Source organism: Atractosteus spatula, chromosome 12 (assembly GCF_055471065.1).
Source record: "Atractosteus spatula isolate fAtrSpa1 chromosome 12, fAtrSpa1.hap1, whole genome shotgun sequence".
Taxonomy (NCBI): Eukaryota; Metazoa; Chordata; class Actinopteri; order Semionotiformes; family Lepisosteidae; genus Atractosteus; species Atractosteus spatula.
Window position 1 is genome coordinate 23,847,996 of NC_142717.1, and position 22,071 is coordinate 23,870,066.

Below are 22,071 nucleotides of genomic sequence, written 5' to 3' on the forward strand. Positions count from 1 at the left end.
CCCTAACTGACTTCACCCATTCAAAACCAATTCCTTTGCCAACTCTTCCCATCGTGAGAACTCCCCTCCCCCAGTGACTCTTCCTGTTCTACTACCCCAAACTTTTCTCCAATACTATTCATATTCTGTGAAGCCCTCCCTCAGATCTCTGCCTTGACAAAGCCCCTTCTCCCTTTTAATGCTTCCTCCTACCTGTTGAAACTCTCTCCGTTTGCCCCTACACCACATGTACACATGTTTTTTTTACCTAATTAGGCACAATTCTTCACAATGTTTTATGTTAATAAGAGCTTCAGCTCAGAGTTTGAAATGAACTTTTTGGCTTTGTAACAGAAGGTGCTTTGCTCCTGTGCTCTGAACATTAATCTTTTGGGGGTTTGGGTGAACTAGAGCTAAGTGCAGACGCGCGGCAGGTTTAGTGTTTTTAAAGGGAATAAACTGCCGCAACGTCGTATGAAAGCATACCACCTTTACCTTGTGCAGCGACCTTCCCTCGATGACCGTCTGGGTGACGATATGTCCTTCCATGCTCACCGCCAGCTCCGTCACACTGGCAGCCGAGCAGCTCTCACAGGGCGGGCGCAGGGTGCGTAGCAGCTGACCGCGCCGCACGGTGTGCACGATCACAGTGCCGTCCTGACACACAGGAGGAGCAATTATCACCTGACCCTCCAAACTGCTCAACTTTCCAAAACCGCTTCTTCCCTGGAGCCCATATTTTTAGCAGAGATACGGGTTTCTGCAGTCCATTATTTCAGCATTCTTTATCATGGAAGTTCTCTGATGCTGACAGCTGAAACAAAAACCTAAAGCTTCGACTTGATCTGGGAAAACATATAGAAATATGTGGAAGTGAAACTTAAGCTGATGACTGTCTGATGGAAGGGCACGTGTATGTGCTTCTTGACCAGTAACTGGAATTTCATTTCTAATTTTGGACCCTGAAGGAACTCTAATAGACTCTCTGGATTTGAGTGATGTTAAAGTTTGGATCCCCTTTGATCTTGGAGTCCCTTTAAGCTGTCCTTCTCCCCTCTCTGCTTATCAGCACTGCCTGTACTCGCACAAACACACTATAAATCTAAATAGCTGTATCACCCTGCAGCTCACAACTGGCAGCCCACTAAAGCTCAGCAGGTGTGTGCCTGGTCAGTACCTGGATGGGAGACCTCCTGGGAAAGACTAAGGTTGCTGCTGGAAGAGGTGTTGGTGGGGTCAGCAGGGGGTGCTCACTCTGTGGTCTGTGTGGGTCCTAATGCCACAGTATAGTGACGGGGACACTATACTGTAGAAAGGTGCCACTCTTCGGATGAGACATAAAATCGAGGTTCTGACTCTTTGTGGCCATTAAAAATAACTGGGTGTTTCTCTACAAAAGTAGGGTTGTAAGCCTGCCATTCTTGGTTAATTTCCCTCTGGCCTTTACCAATCATGGCGTCCTAATAATCCCCATCTATGATTCTTAGGCTTCATCATTTTTTTCTCCTCCCCTCCGAGAGCTGGTGTGTGGTGAGTGTACTGGCGCACTATGGCTGCCATTGCATCATCCAGGTGGGGCTGCACACTGGTGGTGGTGGAGTGGAGTCCCCATTACCTGTGAAGTGCTTTGAGTGGAGTGTCCAGAAAAGCGCTATGTAAGTGTAAGGAATTATTATTATATTATTATACACACTGGAGAGTCAGCATGCAGGATTGCCACACACTCTCTGCATTGCCAGCTCCACTCTTTCAGTGAAAATTATGCTTTTGACCTCTCACCTTTGACCCCGAGACAGCCATGTCCAGTTCGGTGCTGATAGCCACACAGGTGACTTCCTGGTCATGACCGCTGAGGACCTGAACTGGTCGCGGTGCCAGGCCACTGGAGAACCCACCCTGATGGTAAGGAGGGAAAATAAGGCAGGTGAGGGTAAAGGTTTTCTACAAGACATGATGGTCTGTAGAGCAAGCGGACAGGAAAAGTGTGCTGATACCTGCTGCAGGACCTGCCACACAATGCAGGAAGTGTCCCGAGAGCCGGAGATGAGGTAGATACCACACAGGTCCAGGGCCAGACAAGTCACCACATCTGAAAGTCAGAGATCAGGGTTAGAGCCAGGGAGTTCCTTGTCACGTCTTTTGTCTTTCAATGATGAGGGGGCAGTCTACAATATCTTCCCCATATTTAGAAGCACACCAAATGAAAATAGAGGCAAGGGAGCAGGACAGGACTGGTCTGATTTGAAAGTTTTTCTTTCCAGCAGACTGTGGACATAAAGAGAGAAGACAGCAGACTCATTCTAGCTTCTCATTTTAGTTACTTGTACTCAAACACAGTCCAGTTACCAATAGTGCCAAAATTACTATACTTATTAGAGCACTTATGCTTTCTGTATCACCGCACATAACACTAGAAAGGACATGCCTTCTGTGAAACTGCTGAAAAAACACCCTAACGCAAAGAGTGGTCCTACAATGCAGTTTCTGTTGGATCAAGAGGACTCTATACCGTCACCCTGCAGGCACCCTGACTCTTCTGTACAAAAAGGCCTGTATTAAAACTCAGACGGAATCTTGTATATTATATTACAAACAAAATTAAATTCAGACAGAAGGCTGCTGTTTGCATCTCAGGTTGGATTTCATATAAAGAGAGCAACTGTATGGGATTTACTGAAAGTGAGATGATTCCCCCACCACATCTGTATTGAGGGTACTGGTATGTGCAGTACAGTCCTACCGATGTGCCTGCAAATCCGGCCGACCAGTTTGCCCTTCGTCAGCGCAGTGACCCTCAGGCTGCAGTCCCAGTGACCCCCACTGAACAGTAGCCGGCCATCGTTCGACACCACCAGCACCCGGGACCCCAGCTGTACCCCGGGAGAGAACGGCCCCGCTAGGATCCTCTGAGTCCTGCAGAGAGAGGGGAACAGTAATGCTGTGGAGGAGCACAAACAGACACACGCTGGCAATGGGCCTGGTGGACTGACAGATCTGGTGGACCTAGGAGAGCAGTGCCTGCAGCTACATCGCCCTGCAACTCACCACTGAGGCTCATCAAGGTGGTCAGTACCTGGATGGGAGACCTCCTGGGAAAGCTAAGGTTGCGGCTGGAAGAGGTGTTACTGGAGCCAGTAGGGGGCGCTCACCCTGCAGTCTGTGTGGATCTTAATGCCCCATTATAGTGATAGAGACACTATACTGTAAAAAGGCGCCATCTTTTGGATGAGATGTAAAACTGAGGTCCTGACTCTCTGTGGTCGTTAAAAATCCCAGGGCGTTTCTTGAAAAGTGTAGTGGTGTTATCCCGGTATCCTGCCCAAATTTCCCATTGGCCCTTACCAATCATTGCTTCCTAATAATGCCCATCTATGAACTGGCTTTATCTCTCTGTTCTCCTCCCCACTGAGAGCTGGTGTGTGGTGAGTGTACTGACTCACTATGGCCGCTGTCACATCATCCAGGTGGGGCTGCACACTGGTGGTGGTGGAGAGGAGTCCCCATTACCTGTTAAGCGCTTTGAGTGGAGTGTCCAGAAAAACACTACATACAGTAAGTGTAAGGAATTACTATTATTCGTGAGTCCTCTCATGTGGTGAACTGTGAGACAAATGGGCGACATCTTACTTGGGGTTTGAGACTGTGGGGTCTTTGGTGAAGGTGAAGTAGTTGGCGATGTTCTTGTCATAGGGAAGCCAGCTGTGAATGCCCAACAGCCCGCTGGCACTGACCGTCACCTAGGAAGACAGAGAGCATTAGTGGGGCTCGATGAGTGGGGTGGGGTGTGATGATTAAAGTGGACAGCTGTGGAGAGTGTTAGCGTGGGAGTTTCAGTTTGTCAGTGACGATGTGACAGGACACGAGAGAGTAATTGTATGTGTGCACTGTGTCAGCATGTGTGTGGGTCAGTCTCAGCATTTAGCAGTCTAGGTGTTGGTGTCAGTGAGTTAAGGGTCAAAGTCAAAGTTTGCAGGGTCAGAGCTGGGAGCTGTTTCAGTCCACATTCCAGTGTATTACTGTCAGTGTACCAGTGTCAGTGTTGCTGTGCCAGTGTACCAGTGTCAATGTGCACATGCCAGTGTATTACTGTCAGTGTACCAGTGTCAGTGATGCTGTGCCTGTGTATCAGTGTCAATGTGCACGTCAGTGTATTACTGTCAGTGTACCAGTGTAAGTGATGCTGTGCCAGTGTATCAGTGTCAATGTGCACGTCAGTGTATTACTGTCAGTGTACCAGTGTCAGTGATGCTGTGCCAGTGTATCAGTGTCAATGTGCATGTCAGTGTATTACTGTCAGTGTACCAGTGTAAGTGATGCTGTGCCAGTGTATCAGTGTCAATGTGCACATGCCAGTGTATTACACTCAGTGTCCAGGTGCCAGTGTATCTATTTCAGCGATAGTGTTTCAGTGTCAGTGTCTTACCAACAGGTCGCAGCCCTGTGTGATGAAGGAACGAATGTGGTTCCGGGGCACCACTGCCTGCACTAATGGCACACCATCACTAACCACCTGCACAGAGAAGACACATTTGCTTACATTCAGACATAATGTTCTTGCGTTTGTAATACCATTTCATACCGTTTTGTGCTTCAAATTTTATAACTAAATAATTCCTAAATTAACTAAATTACTAAATGGTAATTTGCAAAGTACACAACTTTTTGAAAATATAGAATATTCCTTAAACTCCTCTTTTATATAAGTATGCTACCTCTTGCACTTTTTCATTCTAGAAACAATGTTTAATGACAAATGAATTCCAAACACAGGGAACAGATTTGACAGTGGAGCAGCAGATGTTTGTTGTCTAAAAGAAGAAACTTTCAATCCCTACAGGCAAAATAAACAAACGGTATTTGGAGACCAAGTTAATATCTGTAAATTAAGATTTTAAAGGGATATAAACAACATTGAGTTGAGGGAACATGCGTAATTATGAGACATGAATTATTTTGAAATATGGCTAAAGTTTCCCAGGGAAGAATGACTGAAACCCTTCTGCCATGTTTCTGTGTATGGGACTGAGCCAGCTGTGGCTCCTACATCCTGCTAAAAATCGTCTGTAGCCAAGAGGTTCACACTGGAGCTGCTGACCTCCACGAAGGCCTTGAGTTTTCCCAGGTGCTCGAACAGGTTGGGAGGCAGGGTATCCAAGCGGGCCTGTCGCCGGGAGGCGCTCTGCGCGGACATGCGGGGGGGGTGGGGCTCCTGCAGAGAGGTGGGCGGAGTCACACTCATGCTCGACACAGAGGACAGTTTTATTCTCAGGACGAAGCTACACCTCACGGCCCTTTCACCACTGACAAAGAACAGGACCACCTGCATTTGGATTAAAACACCTTTCTGGATAATGGTGTAGGGCACAAATTCCTCTTTTTCCAAAGCAACTGAACTGTACCAATAACTTACACCCAAAGAAGGCTCCATAGCTGAAAAGTTGTTTCCTTTCTTCTCTTTCCAGCATGGAATAAACCTTTAACTTGTTCTTTTGTACCAATAACTATACTTATATTATAGACCTCTGGAGACAGACATGGTCCTCACAACAGTAAACTGAGTTTTTTGGATGTTATCATGTCCCTGGTTTAGCCAGGCAATCACCAGTCACTCTATACAGATTACCAAAACACATTCTTCCTGTCTGCTAAAATATCCACTCTGAGGGCTACTGCTACTACTACTTCACATCTAGTTGAAGCTGCAGGACAAGAGAAAACATTGCTAATTGGCAAAGTTATCAGAAACAGCAAGATACATCTGGGTTTGCATGCAGGATCTCTCATACAGAAAAGCGATTTTTCCACGGAGCCCACGGTGACCATATAATATCACAAATATTCAAATTAAATTTTGTCCATTCATTCCTCCGCTGCCGAATTAAAAAAAAAAACCCACAGTGCTCTACAGTGGTTGGCACTGAAGGCTATATAATGCTGTGGTCGACCCCAGCTGAACCTTCACCTTGAGCAGCTGGCAGGGCGTCTGTCCGAAGTTGCTGATGATCCCTTCCAGCGCCTTCCGCTCCGTCTCGTTCGCGATGGCGTCGAGGTCCACGGCCCCTGCAGACACACAGGCAGCACTGGCAGCTGAAGACTCCCTTCAGACACCCGCCTTCCTCCAGCACAGAGAAACCGCACACGGCAGCGTCGAGGTGTCTCACAAATCTCTAGCTATACAGACCCTGTCCGAGTTTTAATCTTGATTGGAACTTGTGAGACGAGGAGATTTACCCTTTTCCAAAACAGCGAGATGAACTGGGGGGGGGGGATTTCTTTGTGGATGGAGGCAAAGGAGAACGTGAAGCGAGAGGAGGCAGGCCCATACCTTCATAGGTGCAGTAGTAGAAGACGTTGAGGGCCTCCACGGCCTCGGGCCCCCTCTGCTTGTACCCGAAGATGAGGTCGATCCACTCGTGCAGGTGCGCGGACACGTGCTCCGACTCCTGCAGACATAGCACAGACACAGCGGGTCAGGGCTAGTGTCACAACAGCCACCATGTCAGCAGCGATGCTTGTAAATCCGCACTATGAAAGCACAGACCACTAGGCTTAAGAACAGCTTCTACCCTACTGCAGTACACATCCCCAACAGCTAACTGCAATGCCTCAGACTCAATGTACATCCGCACTCTGCACTTTTTGCGTGGTCTGCCATGTTTTTTTCCTACTACTACATATTTATTGTTCTCCACAACATATTTATTGCTCCCATTGTTATTATTTATTATGTTTGTTATGTACTGCCTACATTCTGTGGTGTTGTACTGTGTATGTCGGCGCAAATAAAAATTTCAATGTACGTGTACATATGGAAATAAACTTCTCTAGTCTATCGACAAGTGGGTGGTCAGTGTCATTCACAGGCCTGCACATTTCTGTCCCAGAAGGTGCACATTACATCTTTTTACAGTTTACAGCCTTCTCGTTAATACTGAATTATCCCCCCGTTGCTGAAGTGTTCAAGTGTTAGGAGTGTTAAATCCTTTCTGTGTCTACCTTTTTTAATGACACAATCAGCCAGCGTTGTGGAACAGTAAAGAAAAACAGCAAGACCAAGATAGCTTTGGTTTGCCATGACTTCATCTTCTATTGGTAACTTTAATAACTGACACTGAAAGGGGGGCATTTCTCAACAGCCATCTCCCATTTTAGCTAGATTTCTCAGTTTGTCTCTGTGCAGGTAAAGCACAGCATGTCTTACAAATGCATCACGGATCCACACAATTACCAAAGCCTTCCTGTGTTTCCTGATGAAGTCCTCCCGGGACTCAGCCCAGCGGGGCAGCACCACATCGCTAACTTTGTCCTGGGACATCTGCAAACAACCTAGATCAAACCCTGAAGGAGAGAAATTCGAGCATGTTTGTTAACTTTCTTTCAAATTAATTAGCGTTACTGTTCCTTACACTTCCCTGTTGTAAACACTTTGGGAAAACGGGTGTAAAACAGGTGAATTTCATTTGGAATTGAAAAGGGAAAGACAGAGAGAGAGAGGGAGAAGAGAGAAAAGGGGGAGATTAGAATGAGAAACTGGACATCAAGGGGAAAGAGATTAAAGGCTGATTTTCATATGCAAGCTTAACGTATCAACAAAGGTTTCTAAGAGAAACACAGAAGCACAGCCCAATGAACAGACGTGCAGGCAACAGGGGTCGCTGTGCTGTGGAGAGACTCCAGCCAACTCATCTAAGCTAAGCCGAGTGCCACTGCTTAGGCTATCAAGGTCCCAGTCTGGTAGAGACATTGACTAGGGCTTGACCCCACGTTTGTAGAGCTCAGCCTGCACTCAGTCAACCAACGTTATCTTCTGAGCCCCTCAAGAGGCCCTGAGCCTGAGCTGCTTTGACATTGTAGACAATACAGATACTTGGTGAAGAGGGACATGTAAATAATGCACCTGTTGAGCTGTTCAATATTACCACTTCACCTCACTAGGAAAAGTAGCAGCTACAGCAACTATTTTCCTTCCTGGGAATGGCACTTACACCTGCTTTCTATCCCACATTTCTAGCCTTTCCTCTTTAAACTTCAACGTTTTGTCCGTTCTCCTTCTTTTTCCGCTCTTACTGTTCATGTTCTCCAAGAACTCGGGGAAGTAGAAAAACTCGGGGATTAACTCCTTCACGTCTGCTGGGCTCTCCATGCGCGCCTGCCAGGCAGCTGCGACGGAGTGGAACTGTCGGTCCGCACAGTCAAACCTGCGGATGGTACAGAGGTCAACCGGGTCACGCCCGCGCATCTCGGATGCAGTGCAAGTTCAGCACACAGGCTGACGAGACACGTCGTTAATCCCTGCGTTTGTCCCGTTTTCTCTCAGCAGGTTGCACATCTGTACAAGAGAGTCTCTGTAAGAGCACGCAAACATGTCAGAGAAGCGTTATCTCACCTGCCACTCTGTAGCTGGATGTGCAGTGTGGTGAAGGGCTCAGTTCTGATCATATAGTGCATGACGCCGGCAGCATTGGAGTAGTGTGTACCATAGTGGAACTTATCAATAGTGCCTGTAGAGTCCTCAAAGCTCTCATACCTGCAGAGACAAGTTAGCATAGATATGCCTTAAAACACTGCCAAGGTATTTTGAAGAAACCAGAGTTCCCCCAATGTGATCATGTAAATGGTCACTGAACAAGATCTTAAAAGTAATGCGCAGTGCAGACACATCCCCCCAGACACACAGGAACACACACCAGGCTGGTCTTTCAAACCCAGTGAAACACAAAGACAAACCAGTAGAGACGCAGAGACATTTAGCAAAGAGGTTAACTGTTCTGAGAGAGGTGGCGAGCGGTTCACTGAAGGTCAGAGGGAATAAAAGGCTCTCACTTCTCTCGGACTTCCTGTGCGTGCCGGGGGTTGACGACGCCGATGGGTTTGGACAGGTCCCTGAACATGGCCGGGTCATCGAGGTCCAGCGTTTCGGAAGTGTAGTCGCACAGCACCCAGGGGAACTACGAGGAAACCCACACTGAGAGACTGACGGACAGGCTGACTAACACACAAATACTGTACAGTGCACCTCAACTTGCATTCCTATATCATACCTCAAGCAAGGAATTCCAGGGCACAATAAAATCGCCAGCTCGGAATCAGCTCAAAAAGCTCTGAATTAAAAGGTTCAATTGAGCCTGTGATAAGAAACCTAGCAACTGATGCCCTTGGTCCTGGTTTTCTGCAGGTAGAGGGGAAGTCAGGAGTTCTCCATCTACTCGTCTCGGCGTGGCTTAGGACACACAACAACGATTGATCCAAAATATCTGGGTCCAGAGTCGTGAATGTCCTTGGAAGTTGTGAGCAAATCTTATTTATTAAAAATTATATCAGTCCTATGCAGATCTTTAGAAAAAGCGCAAAGGCAGAAGAATGGGGGAATTGTGTTGACAGCGCAGACACTGAAATTAATCTTTACTTCTTCCTTTGCAGCCAATACAGGCTGTCACACCTCCCCACTCCAACTGGAGCTGGTGTATTCCTGGATCATGGAGGACGGGATAAAGGCATTACAGTAGTCTAACCAGGGCACGACAATACAGAACTGGCAAGGCTAACAGGCAGGGACACACCACTCGGCCTACAGACACTGGGACACAGTCAACATAGACATTAAAGGGGGACTGTAATGCTACTTTTATATGCCAGGGTTAGAAAGAATCAGCATTGATGAGTGCATTTCAAATCACAATGGAAGTAAAATGTACACGATAACATGTAAAACCTAAACTTTGTGATACCTTCAATTTATTTTGTTACCGAGACGTAATAACCATCTGAGAAATTGGGACTGTAGTTCTCCTTTAAGACAGATGGACAGAAAGAACCTTACCACAGGGTACTGCGAGAGGTCATTGTAGGTGCGGCCTGCAATGGTATTGAGCTGCATCAGGTACTCGAAGTTGGAGATCTCCCTGTACACCCATTTCTGGAACAAAAGAACAGCACTGTGGTATCATCAACACACTTATGATACCTGCATCACCAGCAGGGAACACTCTCCCTCTCCATTCGTCTCTGTCTCTTGTTCTGTCTCCTCAGTCCCTTTCTCTGGTGATCTTTACCTCTTTTCTCTTTCCCCCGGTCTCTATCGCACCATGATTATCTGTGTCTCAATCTCTGGCCTCTCTAGTTACCGGCAGCCATATCACCTTGCAACTTGCAATTGGCAGCCCACTGAAGCTCAGCAGGTGTGAACCTGTTCAGTACCTGGATGGGAGACCTCCTGGAAAAACCTAAGGTTGCTGCTGGAAGAGATATTAGAGGGACCAGTAGGGGGCGCTCACCCTGCAGTCTGTGTGGGTCCTAATGCCCCAGTATAGTGACAGGGACACTATAGGTTAAAAAGGCGCCATCCTTTGGATGAGACGTAAAACTGAGGTCCTGACTCTCCATGGTCATTAAAAATTCCAGGGTTTTTCTCAAAAAGAGTAGGGGTGTAACCCTGGTGTCCTGGCCAAATTTCCCCCTGGCCTTTATCAATCATGGCCTCCTAATAATGCCCATCTATGAATTGGTTTCATCACTCTGTTCTCCTCCCCACTGATAGCTGATGTGTGGTGAGTGTACTGGTGCACTAGGGCTGCCATCGCATCATCCAGGTGGATGCTGCATATTGGTGGTGGTGGAGGGGAGTCCCCATTACCTGTAAAGCGCTTTGAGTGGAGTGTCCAGAAAAACGCTACATACAGTAAGTGTATAAGTATTATTATCAAGTTCAGACGTATTATGGCCATGAGGCATTGGACAAGTATGCAAAACATAAAGATCCCAGAAGAACAGGCATGGCATGAAAGAGGGTGCCGAAAAGAAGCACATTTACAGTAAGTCTCTGACCCCATTGCAGGATGCTACAATGTGTCCAGCTATTGCACACATTCCTCTCTCCAAGACAGGCTGAGAAAGATATCTTCTTCTGCCTCCAGTGTTATCTTTGCCTTTCAGTATCAGCACCCAGTTCTGCTACACTGATTTATCAACAGCGTAGTGATCAGCAGTGAGAAACACTCCCTGCAAGGCTCAGTGGCGAGAGCTATAAAGGTATAGATCTAATCTGCAATAGTTTACTTCTGTACTAGAGCAGATCCTACGTCTTCTCTTAAAGCATTCTGGCTGGAGGACTCCTGAAAATTGACAGCAGTATAAGAAGAAAGGAATTAAAGGCAAAAGTGCAAGGCAGATCCTGGAAGTGGGGGTGCTGATCTGCTGCTCCCTTCATCAGCCGAGACCATAGCTCTGGTCTGCAGTCATTGTTGCTGAAGTGGGAGTTGGAGCCTGTGTACCCCGATTCACTCTTTCTCACCAGCGTTAGCCCTGAGGCCTTCAGCAGCTCCTGGGGAGACCGGGATCCAAAGTAGAAGAGGTTGGGGGGCCGCAGTCCCAGGATCCGAGAATACACTTTGTTACGGACCTGCGTAGGGGGACAGATCCACAGACACTAATTCTGATAGAGAACCAAATATGGGTACTCTCTTTAAGAGCTTAATCCAAATGCTACAGGGTAATTCCACAGTAGAAAGTGCAAAGAAGAATCACAACATTTCGGTGTTGAGCACAACTGAAGAAGGATCAGCATTGTGTTTCTGCTTTCCATTTTTCAGCATGGAATTAACCTTTACTTGTTCCATTGCAGGTAACACCAGCTGATGCAACTCCCCACTTGAACTAATCCACAGGGTGTCTGGTCCAAATAAAGACTACTGAAACAGATCCTTAAACAGTAACGGTCAGTCTAACTCAGTCAAATGGTGCATGGTAGGACTACACCCCGGAGGGGCACACACGTACATTCACAGGGCAAAGCAGAGATGCCAATTAGCCAGCATGGTCAGCATGGGATGGACTGCGGGAGTAATGCAAAGAACCCAGAGTAATTGCCACACAGGTAGAGCCAAATTGCAGCACAAAAGGTCCTCAGCCTATCACAATGTAGAGATGCCAAAGAACCTGATGCCATTAAGTCAGTATGGCATGGACTGTAGGAGGAATGCAGAGAACCTACAATACAGAGAAGCCACAATATAGGCAGCATTTCTCTTAATTACACCCTAGTTGAATATACTGTAAAATGAAAGTGTTAAGTTCAATTTGTCTGGTTAATTCCTGCCTGGGGACAACTAGGACGACTCTAAATCCAAGCATATGAACTACCACAGCAGTACACTGAAACAGAGCGCAGTGCAGTGCGTCCCGCGGAGGACAGAGGGGTCAGCGTAGCACGGGAGAGACAGAGGGCACTGTGCTGTTCGAGAGAGGCACCTTCTTCTTGAAGTTGATGAAGTAGTGTGCCTGGTCAATAAAGAACAGCTCCAGGGCGGACCGCCGCAGGTTGTAACGCCGCAGATGGACCTCCCTCAGCTGGGATAGTGGGCGCTTGAAATCATACCCAATACCTGAAAGAAGAAGTGTAAAAATGTGAGGTCCCACTGTGAACAAACGTGCCCTACGGGGCTGTGTTTTGGCGAAGGCAAGTTAGAGCCAGGAGCCCTCGAGAGCCTCAACATTAGAACCTAGGAGCTCGTCTAGATCAGAAACCAAGGTCTTTAGTGGATCACCAGGAGTTTGTAAGAACAAATGATACATTTCCCGGCGAAGCCTCCTTTCTTTTCCTCAAATTGAAAGTTTGTCAATTCACCGTCAATTCACGGGTCCCTGATGCCAGAGTCAGCAGGGTTGTGGGTCTTTATCAGAGGCTGCGACTCAGGCCTGGCGCTCTGCTTCAGGGGCTTAATCAGCTGTACTGCCTTCATTCACGATCTCCCCACAGCCCCTGGAGCTCCCGCCCTCACCCTCCTCTGTCTCCTCCTTTTCACTGGTGCCATCGTAGAAGTACAGGTGGTGCGTGGTGACCTCTAGACGACCCTGGATCACGGCCACGATGGTGATGAGCTCGCACTCCTCTGACAGCACCAGCTTCTCCTTCTGGTTCTCCTCGTCCACCTCCGTCCTGAGGGAGACGGGCAGGGGGGAGGAGTGTGGAAGAGCCATACCGGGACACAGAAGAAGTGGAGAGAAGGTGTTGATACGACTGTTAGAAGTATCTGTGAAGTGCCTTGCAAAGGTATTCACCCCCTTCTAATGACATCCCATTTTGTTGAATTGCAAAATAACAAACATTTAAACTGAAAATTTGAACATCAGCAAAAACTGCCAAGAAAGATCAAAACCTAAAATATATTGATGGCACAAGTATCCTCCATCTTTGCTATGACAAACCTACATTTGTGCAAGTGCATGGGACTATTCTGCCAAGTTCACTAACTGAGTGGCCACAGTCTGTGTGAATTAATAGCTGTTCACATGACTTCAGAGTCACATGACCTCCCATAAATTGAATAGAGGGCCCCTAGTCAGGGAGTGAATTGCAAGCAAAGATTTAACCGTGAAGACAAAAGGAGCTTTAAAAACAACTCGGGGATAAAGTTGTGAAAATATTTCAAAGACCTTAGGTATCCCTTTGAGCACAGAGAAGTCGATCTTTCAGAAATTACATTCTTCAAGAGAAATTATTTTTGAGTTTATAGTGAAAATCCCTGGTTGAACTTCATTGTCCTGATACTTTTGGACAGCACTATCTGTTGCGACAAAGCCGGAGTGGGGATCTAACTGCTTTGGAGGTACTATGAAGTACAATTTAGCTATAGAAACAATTCTGCAGATCCACAACAAAAAAAAATGGCAGTGCTGCTGTGCCCAGTGACTCACTGATTGTCCACGTAGACCAGGTCCTCGTCGCCCAGCTGGTCGTCCTCCATGTCGCTGACCTTGGCCTCCTTCGCTACGGCAAGAGGCAGCGGCTCCGTGAGGCTGCGGTTATCCGTGCCTGCAGAAACAGCCAATCCGAGGATCAACACACTCCCGAGGAACACTTACAGCAGCAGGATGCTCTTGCGTGGGGATGGTTCCACGCTTCCTAAGCGCGGGCAGCCTCACATACCCATGTTGTCTCTCAGAGCGCTGGCCTCTCTGTGCGAGTCAAAGTTGTAGGTGGGGACCAGCTTCAGACGCATCTTGGAGTATGTCTCCGCGCTGGACAGCTTCCAGTGCACCTCCGGCTGGATCCTGAATGACAGAGACGGGGAGGGAGGAGAGACAGATTTAATGAAACACCCAGGCAGACAAGAGACGTGACGGGATATTGAGCCAGTTAGCAAAACAAACAGAAACACAGAGGAAGACAGAACAAGGAGATGGAGAGACAATCTGAGATCAGAGAAGCAGAACGCCTGGTGAACATGTAGTTATATTACAAAACGGTTCATATCAAAGGACGGCGGCACAGTGGAGCAGTGATGGGAGCCTGGGTTCAATTCCTGGGCTGGTATCTGCTTGGAGTTTGTATGTTCTCCCCACGTTTGTGTGGATTTCTGTGTGCTCCGGATTTGGCTCACAGTCCATAGACATTCAGATAGGTTAATTCACTTCTGGGAGAACTGGCCGAGGTATTAGAGTGTGTTTGTGTCTGCCCTGCGATGGATTGGTGTCCCATGCCTTGTGCATGTTGCTTGCTGGGCTAGCATCCCATTCTCCTGCCACCCAAAACTGGATGAAACGGTTAGAAAACGGATAACATAAAAAAATGGATGATTAGAGCAGAAGTGAACTGGACAGAAACACTGGCACAGCAAGAGAGTTATACAAGCTGAAATACGGTTACAGATACAGGTGCTGGGGTGGACAGACTGAAAGGCAACCTCACCGCAGTGCCCAGGCGCCCCTCTCGTTGGTCAGCTGTCTGCGCAGGGCCTTCCACTGACGCAGGACCGCAGCCTGCTGGCTGGCCGCCTGTTTCAGCGTGCTGTAATATCGGGTGTTCTCACTGCGCACGCGGCGCAGGCAGGGCTCCACTATCACCTCCTGCCAGACACAGACAGAGCGTGTTACAGCAACACCAAGAAAGCAAGAACACAGACTCCAGCAACACAGTGGGATGCAGAGACAGGGAGAGAGCGTAAGACAGTGGAGTTCAAAGACTGTGACAGCCATGGGTAAAGATCATTAGAAAGAGACAGAGCAACTGGATTGAGTACCTGGAATCTGGCCTTGCTGTGTACACGGTCTTTGTCCCGGCGCTGGGCAGTGCTCATTAGAGCATCATAGCAGGAGTTCCAGAAGTTAGACATGAGGTCGTGACTCTTCCCAAAGGTGTCTAGCTCATACTGCTGCATGGTGGGCTGCACCTGGAGAGAGAGAGACACACCCATGCACTCAGGTACCAATTCCAGGTCAAATAATTCCAAGGCCTTATCGAGGAATCGATAGCAAAACAAGGCTCTGCTCCCAAAACATCACTTTTACATAATCTAGCTTTGCTAACATTAGAAAAAATTGTATTAAGCTCTCAATGAAATACTACAGTTTTAGTTTAGACTTTAGACTGCAGGTCAATTTCTAATTCAAGAGCATAGAAGCACTGAATGTTACACAGGAACACTTCACATTTAATTAAACTGAAATTAAGCTCTTTATGCCACCATAGATACTGTATCTAATTACATGGTATGTCTCTTATATTTAGTATTATTTCACATTATAGTAATACATTGCTCATGTGAGGGAAATTACCACTTTTAATCATGACATGAGACTGATTCTATATAAATTCTCTGTATGGTGCTGAAGAGTGGAGACCATGAGCACATAAGAAAGGTTAAAGACTCGTTCATTCAGAGGTTGCTGTCTGGTTCCTTGTAGCTAATTGGTACATGGATATCATCCTGCTGTTTCTCAAAAGAAGGCAGGGTGTTGCCTTCAACAACACATCTGGGTTTCTTGTTCCAAACCCCCAAGTACTTCTTGTTTATAAAAGTGTTTCCCTAGATGTGGAGGGGTAGAGTGCACTGTACAATATCATCAAAAGAGTATGGGTTGTGAAACAAATCTCCTAACTTTCTTTGAGCGATCAAAATATTCACACCAACTGAACCACATGGAAGATTGATCCTCAAATACATCAGCAGAGGAGATCAAGGTCTTGTACTGTAACACTGGAGTACCACAAGTATCGGTATTAGGTCCCCTAATCCTCACAATGATGAATGGCTCTCACAAACAGCCATCTTACCGTACAGGGTTACAGCTGTAAATAAAGCTGAAAACTACTGGTAACTCCAAGTTAAGTGGGAGTTGCTTTCCCAGATTACAAGAACAGACACTTGCATTGCAAAAAGAGACACTGACATGGTGTGTGCTGAAGTCCTTCCACTCCTGGGTGCAGATGTATCGCTGCAGGTCCTGAGTGAAGGTGGTGCTGCCGTTGGTGGGGGGCAGGGAGGGCAGTAGGGCATGCAGGGCAGATGGGTCAGCGTGCTGGTCCAGCAGTGTGCGCATGATGGGCACGAGCTGCGAGAAGGCCTCTGCTCGCCCGCCCTCCTCCAGGGCCTGCACCAGGGGGGCCCCGAGGCGTCCCAGCAGGAAGCACACTTCCTCCCAGACCAGGCAGAGCACTGTCTGCAGCAGGCTGTGCAATTTCACGCAGGCCATAGCAAACACCTGCACAGGGAGAGATGGGCCGGATTGACATCTGTAGTACAGTGCGGGATGAACAACACTACAATTATATCAGCCACAACTAACTTAGGCATGGTAATACCTCTAAAATGAAACAACTCCACTTGGTTAGAGATGAGGAAAATTAATAATAAGTACTGGTACACAACGCCAAGAAGATACAATATCTTTGGAGAAAACGAAGTCTTGTTGTTCATGTGGAGAAAGCCAGTAAAAGGGTACAGACAGAAGGTAGCAGTATTAAAATGAATGTCTCAGAGAAAGAGTGACATTAATTCTTAGTCTGATGGATTGAATGTACTAAAGACTGTGAAAGGAGGATCTCCCACACACAAGCTCGCGTCAGGGTCCAGACCTGGGAGTGCTGCTGCTGGATGTACCCGGTGATGATGCGGAGGCCAATCTGAGCCATCTCCCGCAGCTCCGGCGGCCCCGGGGAGCCGTGCCAGGCCTGCAGCCGGTCCAGGAGGTTCACCACCCCTTCAAAGATCTGCCGCAGGAGGGAAACGCACAGGGTTAGGCACAGGGCCTGCAACAACTACTACTAAGAAACAGTTAAACAGTTAAGATGCGTTCCACCTTCCCAAAGAGGTAGCACGTATGGTCAACAATCCAGATGACTGCTCATCTCCTCAATAATTTGTCCTAGGACGGGAGTTACAATTACTGAAACACAGGATTTTATTTACACCCACCCACTCCAGAGATGCAGGCATCACCAGAGGATCTTAAACCTGCAGGATTAAGAGGAAGTGCTGGGTAGAGGTGAAGGCTCTGGACTCCTAACTATAGGGTGTGGGTTTAATTCCCCCCTTTTGGTGCTGTTGTTGCATCAATGAGCTTTAACCCTGACTGCTCTTGTTTACTTAGTTGTACCAACAATGGTCCAGTACCAATGTGCTGAAGAGCCACCTGAGGTACCCTTCAACAATGCTGCTACCCTGCGATGGACTATTACTCTGGGGAAAGAGTACAGCTCTCAGTATACTTTACACTACAGAAAACAGGATAAGCTCCAGCCTGATAAACATCGTAGAGGAGTCTATCCTCCTTGACTGCCACCCTCCAATCCCACAAGACTCTCCCCCTCAGTACCAGTTTCCCAGGGACTGTACCCCCTTATTCTCAACACCTCTAGTGCCTACTCTCTGATCCAGAGGAGGGAGAGAAATAAAAAGAGATATTTCAACCTTTACATATGTCTACTGTTTCATTCCCAGACAACCTCAGATGTTGCGATCTGAAACCCTTCAACAGTTGCGCAATGGGGGCTCATCTTCCATTCCTCAATCATCGTCGCTCCCTCTCTGCCTCTGCTCGTCGGGCCTTACCTTCTCGCTCCACAGCGCCTGGTTGTCAGTGCCCTCTGCAAACAGGAAGTCCTGCAGCAGACGCAGGAGGCGCACGATGGAAAGGCAGTGCCCAGTTGGCGAGGTGCCCACACTGTCCCTCAGGTCAGAGAGGGATGACTCCAGCATCATCTCCAACAAACTGAGAGAGAGGGAGGGAGTCAATTGGAAAGCACAGATGGAGAGAAAAAACAAGAGATGCCTTTTTCAGCCTCACTGATACAAGAATGGGGGAAGGGCAGACAAAAACACACATAAACATGGTGAGGAAATCTCATTAATTCAAGTCAAAATCCTGACTTGGAGGGCAAACTCTCTGCACCTGCGCTTGATGTCATCTGGGGGGCGCACCAGTTGACAGGAGGAACCGAGCTTGGTCAGCACAGAGAAGACCTGCCCTCTCTCGCGCCAAACAGCGTCCTCGCTGCCCTCTGCCCCACTCCACATCACGGAAAACACGATATTCGTCAGTAGGTTACACAGTTCCTCCTCTGGGGTTTGCTGGAGGGGAGAGGAGAAGTTGAACAAGTATGGGGATTGATTAGTGCTATTCTGACACATTGGTTTGTTCTATAGATAGTCAATGTACCTGTGAATCAGCAGAATAACTGAAATGGCATGACATGATATTGTCACAGAATTAAGCCAAACTGAAGTATCAGACAGCCAATGTATTTTACTAGGTCAATGAGGAGCAGTAAAAGCACTTAATCAGTTAATAACAGTAGGTTAGTGGTGCTAGAGGTTGTACAGTCAGGACCAGTGGTTTACAGGTGTTAGAGGTGTCGTACAGTCAGTTCCACTGGGTAACAAGTGTTAGAGGTGTCGCACAGTCAGGACCAGTGGTTTACAGGTGTTAGAGGTGTTGTACAGTCAGTTCCGGTAGGTTACAGGTGTTAGAGGTTTCGTACAGTCAGTTCTGGTGGGTTACAGGTGTTAGAGGTGTCGTACAGTCAGGACCGGTGGGTTACAGGTGTTAGAGGTGTCGTACAGTCAGGACCGGTGGGTTACAGGTGTTAGAGGTGTCGTACAGTCAGGACCGGTGGGTTACAGGTATTTAATGTGTCGTATAAACAGTACCTGTGGGTTAGAGGTGTTAGAGGTGTTGTCCCCAGGTGGGACCTCTGTGCCATAGCTGCCATCATCCAGAATGTTGGAAAGGCTGGAGCTCTTTCGGGCTCGAAGACCAGGGAAGGGCTTGTAGTTATCGAGAGGGGAGGGGGTATCAGCTTGGCTCACTGGGGTCTGTGATCCGGTGCCTCCCCCACCTGCACCCCCTCCTAGCTCCAGCCCTAGGTCGAAGGGTGAGCCACTAAAGGGGGACAGGGGGTGGTAAAGGCCCTGTTCCTCATCTGCCCGGTGGCCCGGTATGTCCACAGTATTGGAAATGGAGGACGACTGGCTGGCCAGCTCTGCCGAGTCAAAAGACTTGAAGTTGAGCGAGTTTCCAAAGTTCTTGAGCTGGCTGCCGCCAACGGGAGACAGCGAGAGGTCAGAGAACCCCTCCGAGACGGACACATCCGGCGGGTCCTCTTCCTCCTCCTCTTCCACCCTCAGCCCGTACGGCAAGAAGACCTCATGGGCCGGCTCTTCCAGCACCATGCTGTCCTGCCTCAGCAGGCTGGGCTGGGCCGTCTCCAGCGACGAGGCCGGGCTCAGTCCGGACTGGCTGGCAGCGCGGGACTCGTAGGACTCCTTGACGTAGAGCTTGGTGAGCACGTTCTGCCAGCCGGGCTGGCGTGCCAGCTGCTTGACGTTGTCCTCGCTGGAGTAGATGAGGTGAAACAGCTGGGGGGGGGGCAGAGAGGAAGGTCCTCAGGCTGTAAGCAAGGGCAGTGAGCCTAAACGCACACCCGTCATCCACTAATCACTCCCAGACAGATGTGTCACACTCTCTCGAAAGTCTCTTTTCCACACTGTAACCAATTCTTAGTCCTTAGGGATTCCCAGGACTTACAGTATGGAAATGAGTAAATTTATGTTTAAAATTAATAATTTAAGTTTATCCTCATCAAAGAATTTCTGCAAATGTAGATATCTAACTTTACATGTGAAAGTACATCACATTGTAGAGCCAATGTAATGAAACTGAAAGACATCTTGTAATATTCAAGCAGGTTTGTTTTTTTCACTCAGTGGCTACATGGTTCAATTGTTTACTAACAGAGGCAAGTAGTTTAAAGGGATTCTACTTAGTGAAACACAACTGAATATATTTTTCTCTTGCATTATCAAGTTGTTGATGGTGCACTAAGATGTATATATACTATGACTGAAGAAAAGCGCTAACAGAAATAATTCATTCACGTCTACCATGACATGAATATGGAGTGCGAAATGTTAAGGCATGTGCTGTTTGGCGTAGATGGAGAGGCAGTGTGGGTGATTCAGTGAGTACCCCAGAGGTGGCGATGTTGAGAACGAGGCAGTCACTCATATTCTTTGGAGTCGGCCCTTACCTTGCGGCAGACGTCAAGGCGCACAGCCAGGTCAGCCCGGTGAGAGAGATACGCCACGGCCAACAGGTCCCTGAAGTTAGGAGTGGAGTCTGACGGAAGGAGAAAGAGACAAAAAAGGGGCTGAGGTGTAACAAGACCACCAAAGACTGAAGGCTCTTCCCTCAATCTTGACATAGTTAAGGGCTCCAGTGGAGAGACATTACTCTTTTTTTTGCTTACTGCTTTCAATCGAGCCCCTCATCCCCAATATTTCCCCCCATTTCTTATAAACCCTCTCTGACCACCCACCCACATCTCCATCTCCACCTTCTCCCTCCAAAATTCTCTTTTCTTTCTACTGTTCACCTCCCAGTCCCACAGTTAAGTCTTTCGCCTTTCCTCTCTCCTTTTGTTCAGCTCTCACTTTCTACCTCTTTTCTTCCTTTCTCCTTGTTCCTCCTTTCTGTCAATCCTATCTATCTCCCCGTCTTCACCTTTGTCACCCGTTTCTCAGCCTGTCCCCCTGTCACTAAGTGTGGTTACCTGTAGCGAGAACTTGCTCATAGAGGCAACGGATGGTTGTCAAGGTGACAGGGATGTCACCCAGGCTGCAGACCAGACCCAAGTACCCACAGTCCCTCAGCTTCAAGCGGTGTTTGCCGCGCTCAGACACACGCTCATACTTCAGCATCTTATACAGGATCTGAGAGAAAGGAAGAGAGAGGGGTTGAGAGGAAAAGAGATTATGAGAGGAGAGCAGAGACCGGGGGGGGGGATGAGTGGATGACAATCATAGCTTTAAAAAGAGGACACCGTTGAATGTCTTAATAAGTGAACTAGCCACAGCGTTTGAGCAGCCAGCAGACCCTGCCATCAGGCGATACGATAAAGACTTTAAATTCCTACTCCATGCTGAAGAGCATGGGCTGCAGCTAAGGGCTGTAGCTGAGAAGTACTGTCAGACCTGGGCATCGACAGTCATCGACAAGATACATACTCCTGCTGAAAGCAGAGACACTATCAGAGATAGAGGTAAAAGCAGATTCTGGTGATTGTCTAGGCCAATCAGACAGGGCTCACATGGACAGACACACCTCTCTGGCCAGAGGGAGCAGATTGTGTTTGGGGGAAAAGGAACATTACCACATTGTACAGGAGAAAAAGGGGACAAATGCAGCTGAACTGTGTGCAGAGCAATAACACTTCAACTCCAACTACTGTAGGTAGCCTGGTGTAGGACTTGCGAGCTGTGTAAGTTATTTAATATAACTTAGAAGGGAAACCGTCGGAGTGTGTTGGCTGAATCCGAACACGGAGACTAACACACTGCGACTAGCGCCCCCTACAGGAAGCGTAGTGGGTGGGCACAGCTGCGTCGAGGCCTCTCACCCGGAAGACCCTCTCCCTCACGCCGTCTCCGAAGGCGCCGTTGAGCAGCAGACAGTAGAGCGGTTCCACCCCCGAATCCAGCAGCACAGCCAGCAGCTGGTCCCGGGGCGGGGAGGAGCGCAGGAGGCTGTACAGCATGTCCAACACGCTGATCACCTGCAGGCAGGGCAGGGACACGAGACGCCCATCATTTCACCCCGCCAGAAGCTGCTCCGCCCGATAAACGCCAATAAAACGCAGCCTGAACCGGGGAAGGACACACAGGAAGAGCTTCATTTCTCGCCAGATTCTCTCGTCTTAAACTCAAGTAAGAGTTTGGGCCCAGAAAGTTACACGAGTCAGATTTCACCCTTGAGCCTCGTGCACATTTACAGTTTTCTACTGCGATGGCAGTACATCCCTGCACATGAACACGTAGT

At 48.1% G+C, this 22,071-nt stretch overlaps 1 protein-coding gene across 2 annotated transcripts in view; it reads right to left on the bottom strand.

Annotated features, from left to right (window-relative positions):
* Positions 1–22,071, bottom strand: part of nbeal2 (neurobeachin-like 2) — a 96,709-nt gene that overhangs the window by 7,011 nt on the left and 67,627 nt on the right. For both annotated transcript variants that reach the window (XM_088929531.1, XM_088929530.1), the window contains 29 exons: positions 21,653–21,808; positions 20,807–20,966; positions 20,285–20,373; positions 18,906–19,613; positions 18,148–18,326; positions 17,808–17,967; positions 16,832–16,966; positions 16,147–16,458; positions 14,997–15,146; positions 14,666–14,823; positions 13,904–14,028; positions 13,672–13,789; positions 12,756–12,913; positions 12,226–12,359; positions 11,270–11,377; positions 9,800–9,895; positions 8,803–8,927; positions 8,366–8,506; positions 8,047–8,177; positions 7,208–7,317; positions 6,305–6,422; positions 5,942–6,039; positions 5,075–5,188; positions 4,403–4,489; positions 3,607–3,716; positions 2,720–2,892; positions 1,974–2,068; positions 1,759–1,875; positions 475–636 (listed from right to left, as the gene is read on the bottom strand). In XM_088929531.1, the coding sequence (XP_088785657.1) occupies positions 475–636; positions 1,759–1,875; positions 1,974–2,068; positions 2,720–2,892; positions 3,607–3,716; positions 4,403–4,489; positions 5,075–5,188; positions 5,942–6,039; positions 6,305–6,422; positions 7,208–7,317; positions 8,047–8,177; positions 8,366–8,506; positions 8,803–8,927; positions 9,800–9,895; positions 11,270–11,377; positions 12,226–12,359; positions 12,756–12,913; positions 13,672–13,789; positions 13,904–14,028; positions 14,666–14,823; positions 14,997–15,146; positions 16,147–16,458; positions 16,832–16,966; positions 17,808–17,967; positions 18,148–18,326; positions 18,906–19,613; positions 20,285–20,373; positions 20,807–20,966; positions 21,653–21,808 (4,527 nt within the window). The remainder of the gene's footprint in view (positions 1–474; positions 637–1,758; positions 1,876–1,973; positions 2,069–2,719; positions 2,893–3,606; positions 3,717–4,402; positions 4,490–5,074; positions 5,189–5,941; positions 6,040–6,304; positions 6,423–7,207; positions 7,318–8,046; positions 8,178–8,365; positions 8,507–8,802; positions 8,928–9,799; positions 9,896–11,269; positions 11,378–12,225; positions 12,360–12,755; positions 12,914–13,671; positions 13,790–13,903; positions 14,029–14,665; positions 14,824–14,996; positions 15,147–16,146; positions 16,459–16,831; positions 16,967–17,807; positions 17,968–18,147; positions 18,327–18,905; positions 19,614–20,284; positions 20,374–20,806; positions 20,967–21,652; positions 21,809–22,071) is intronic.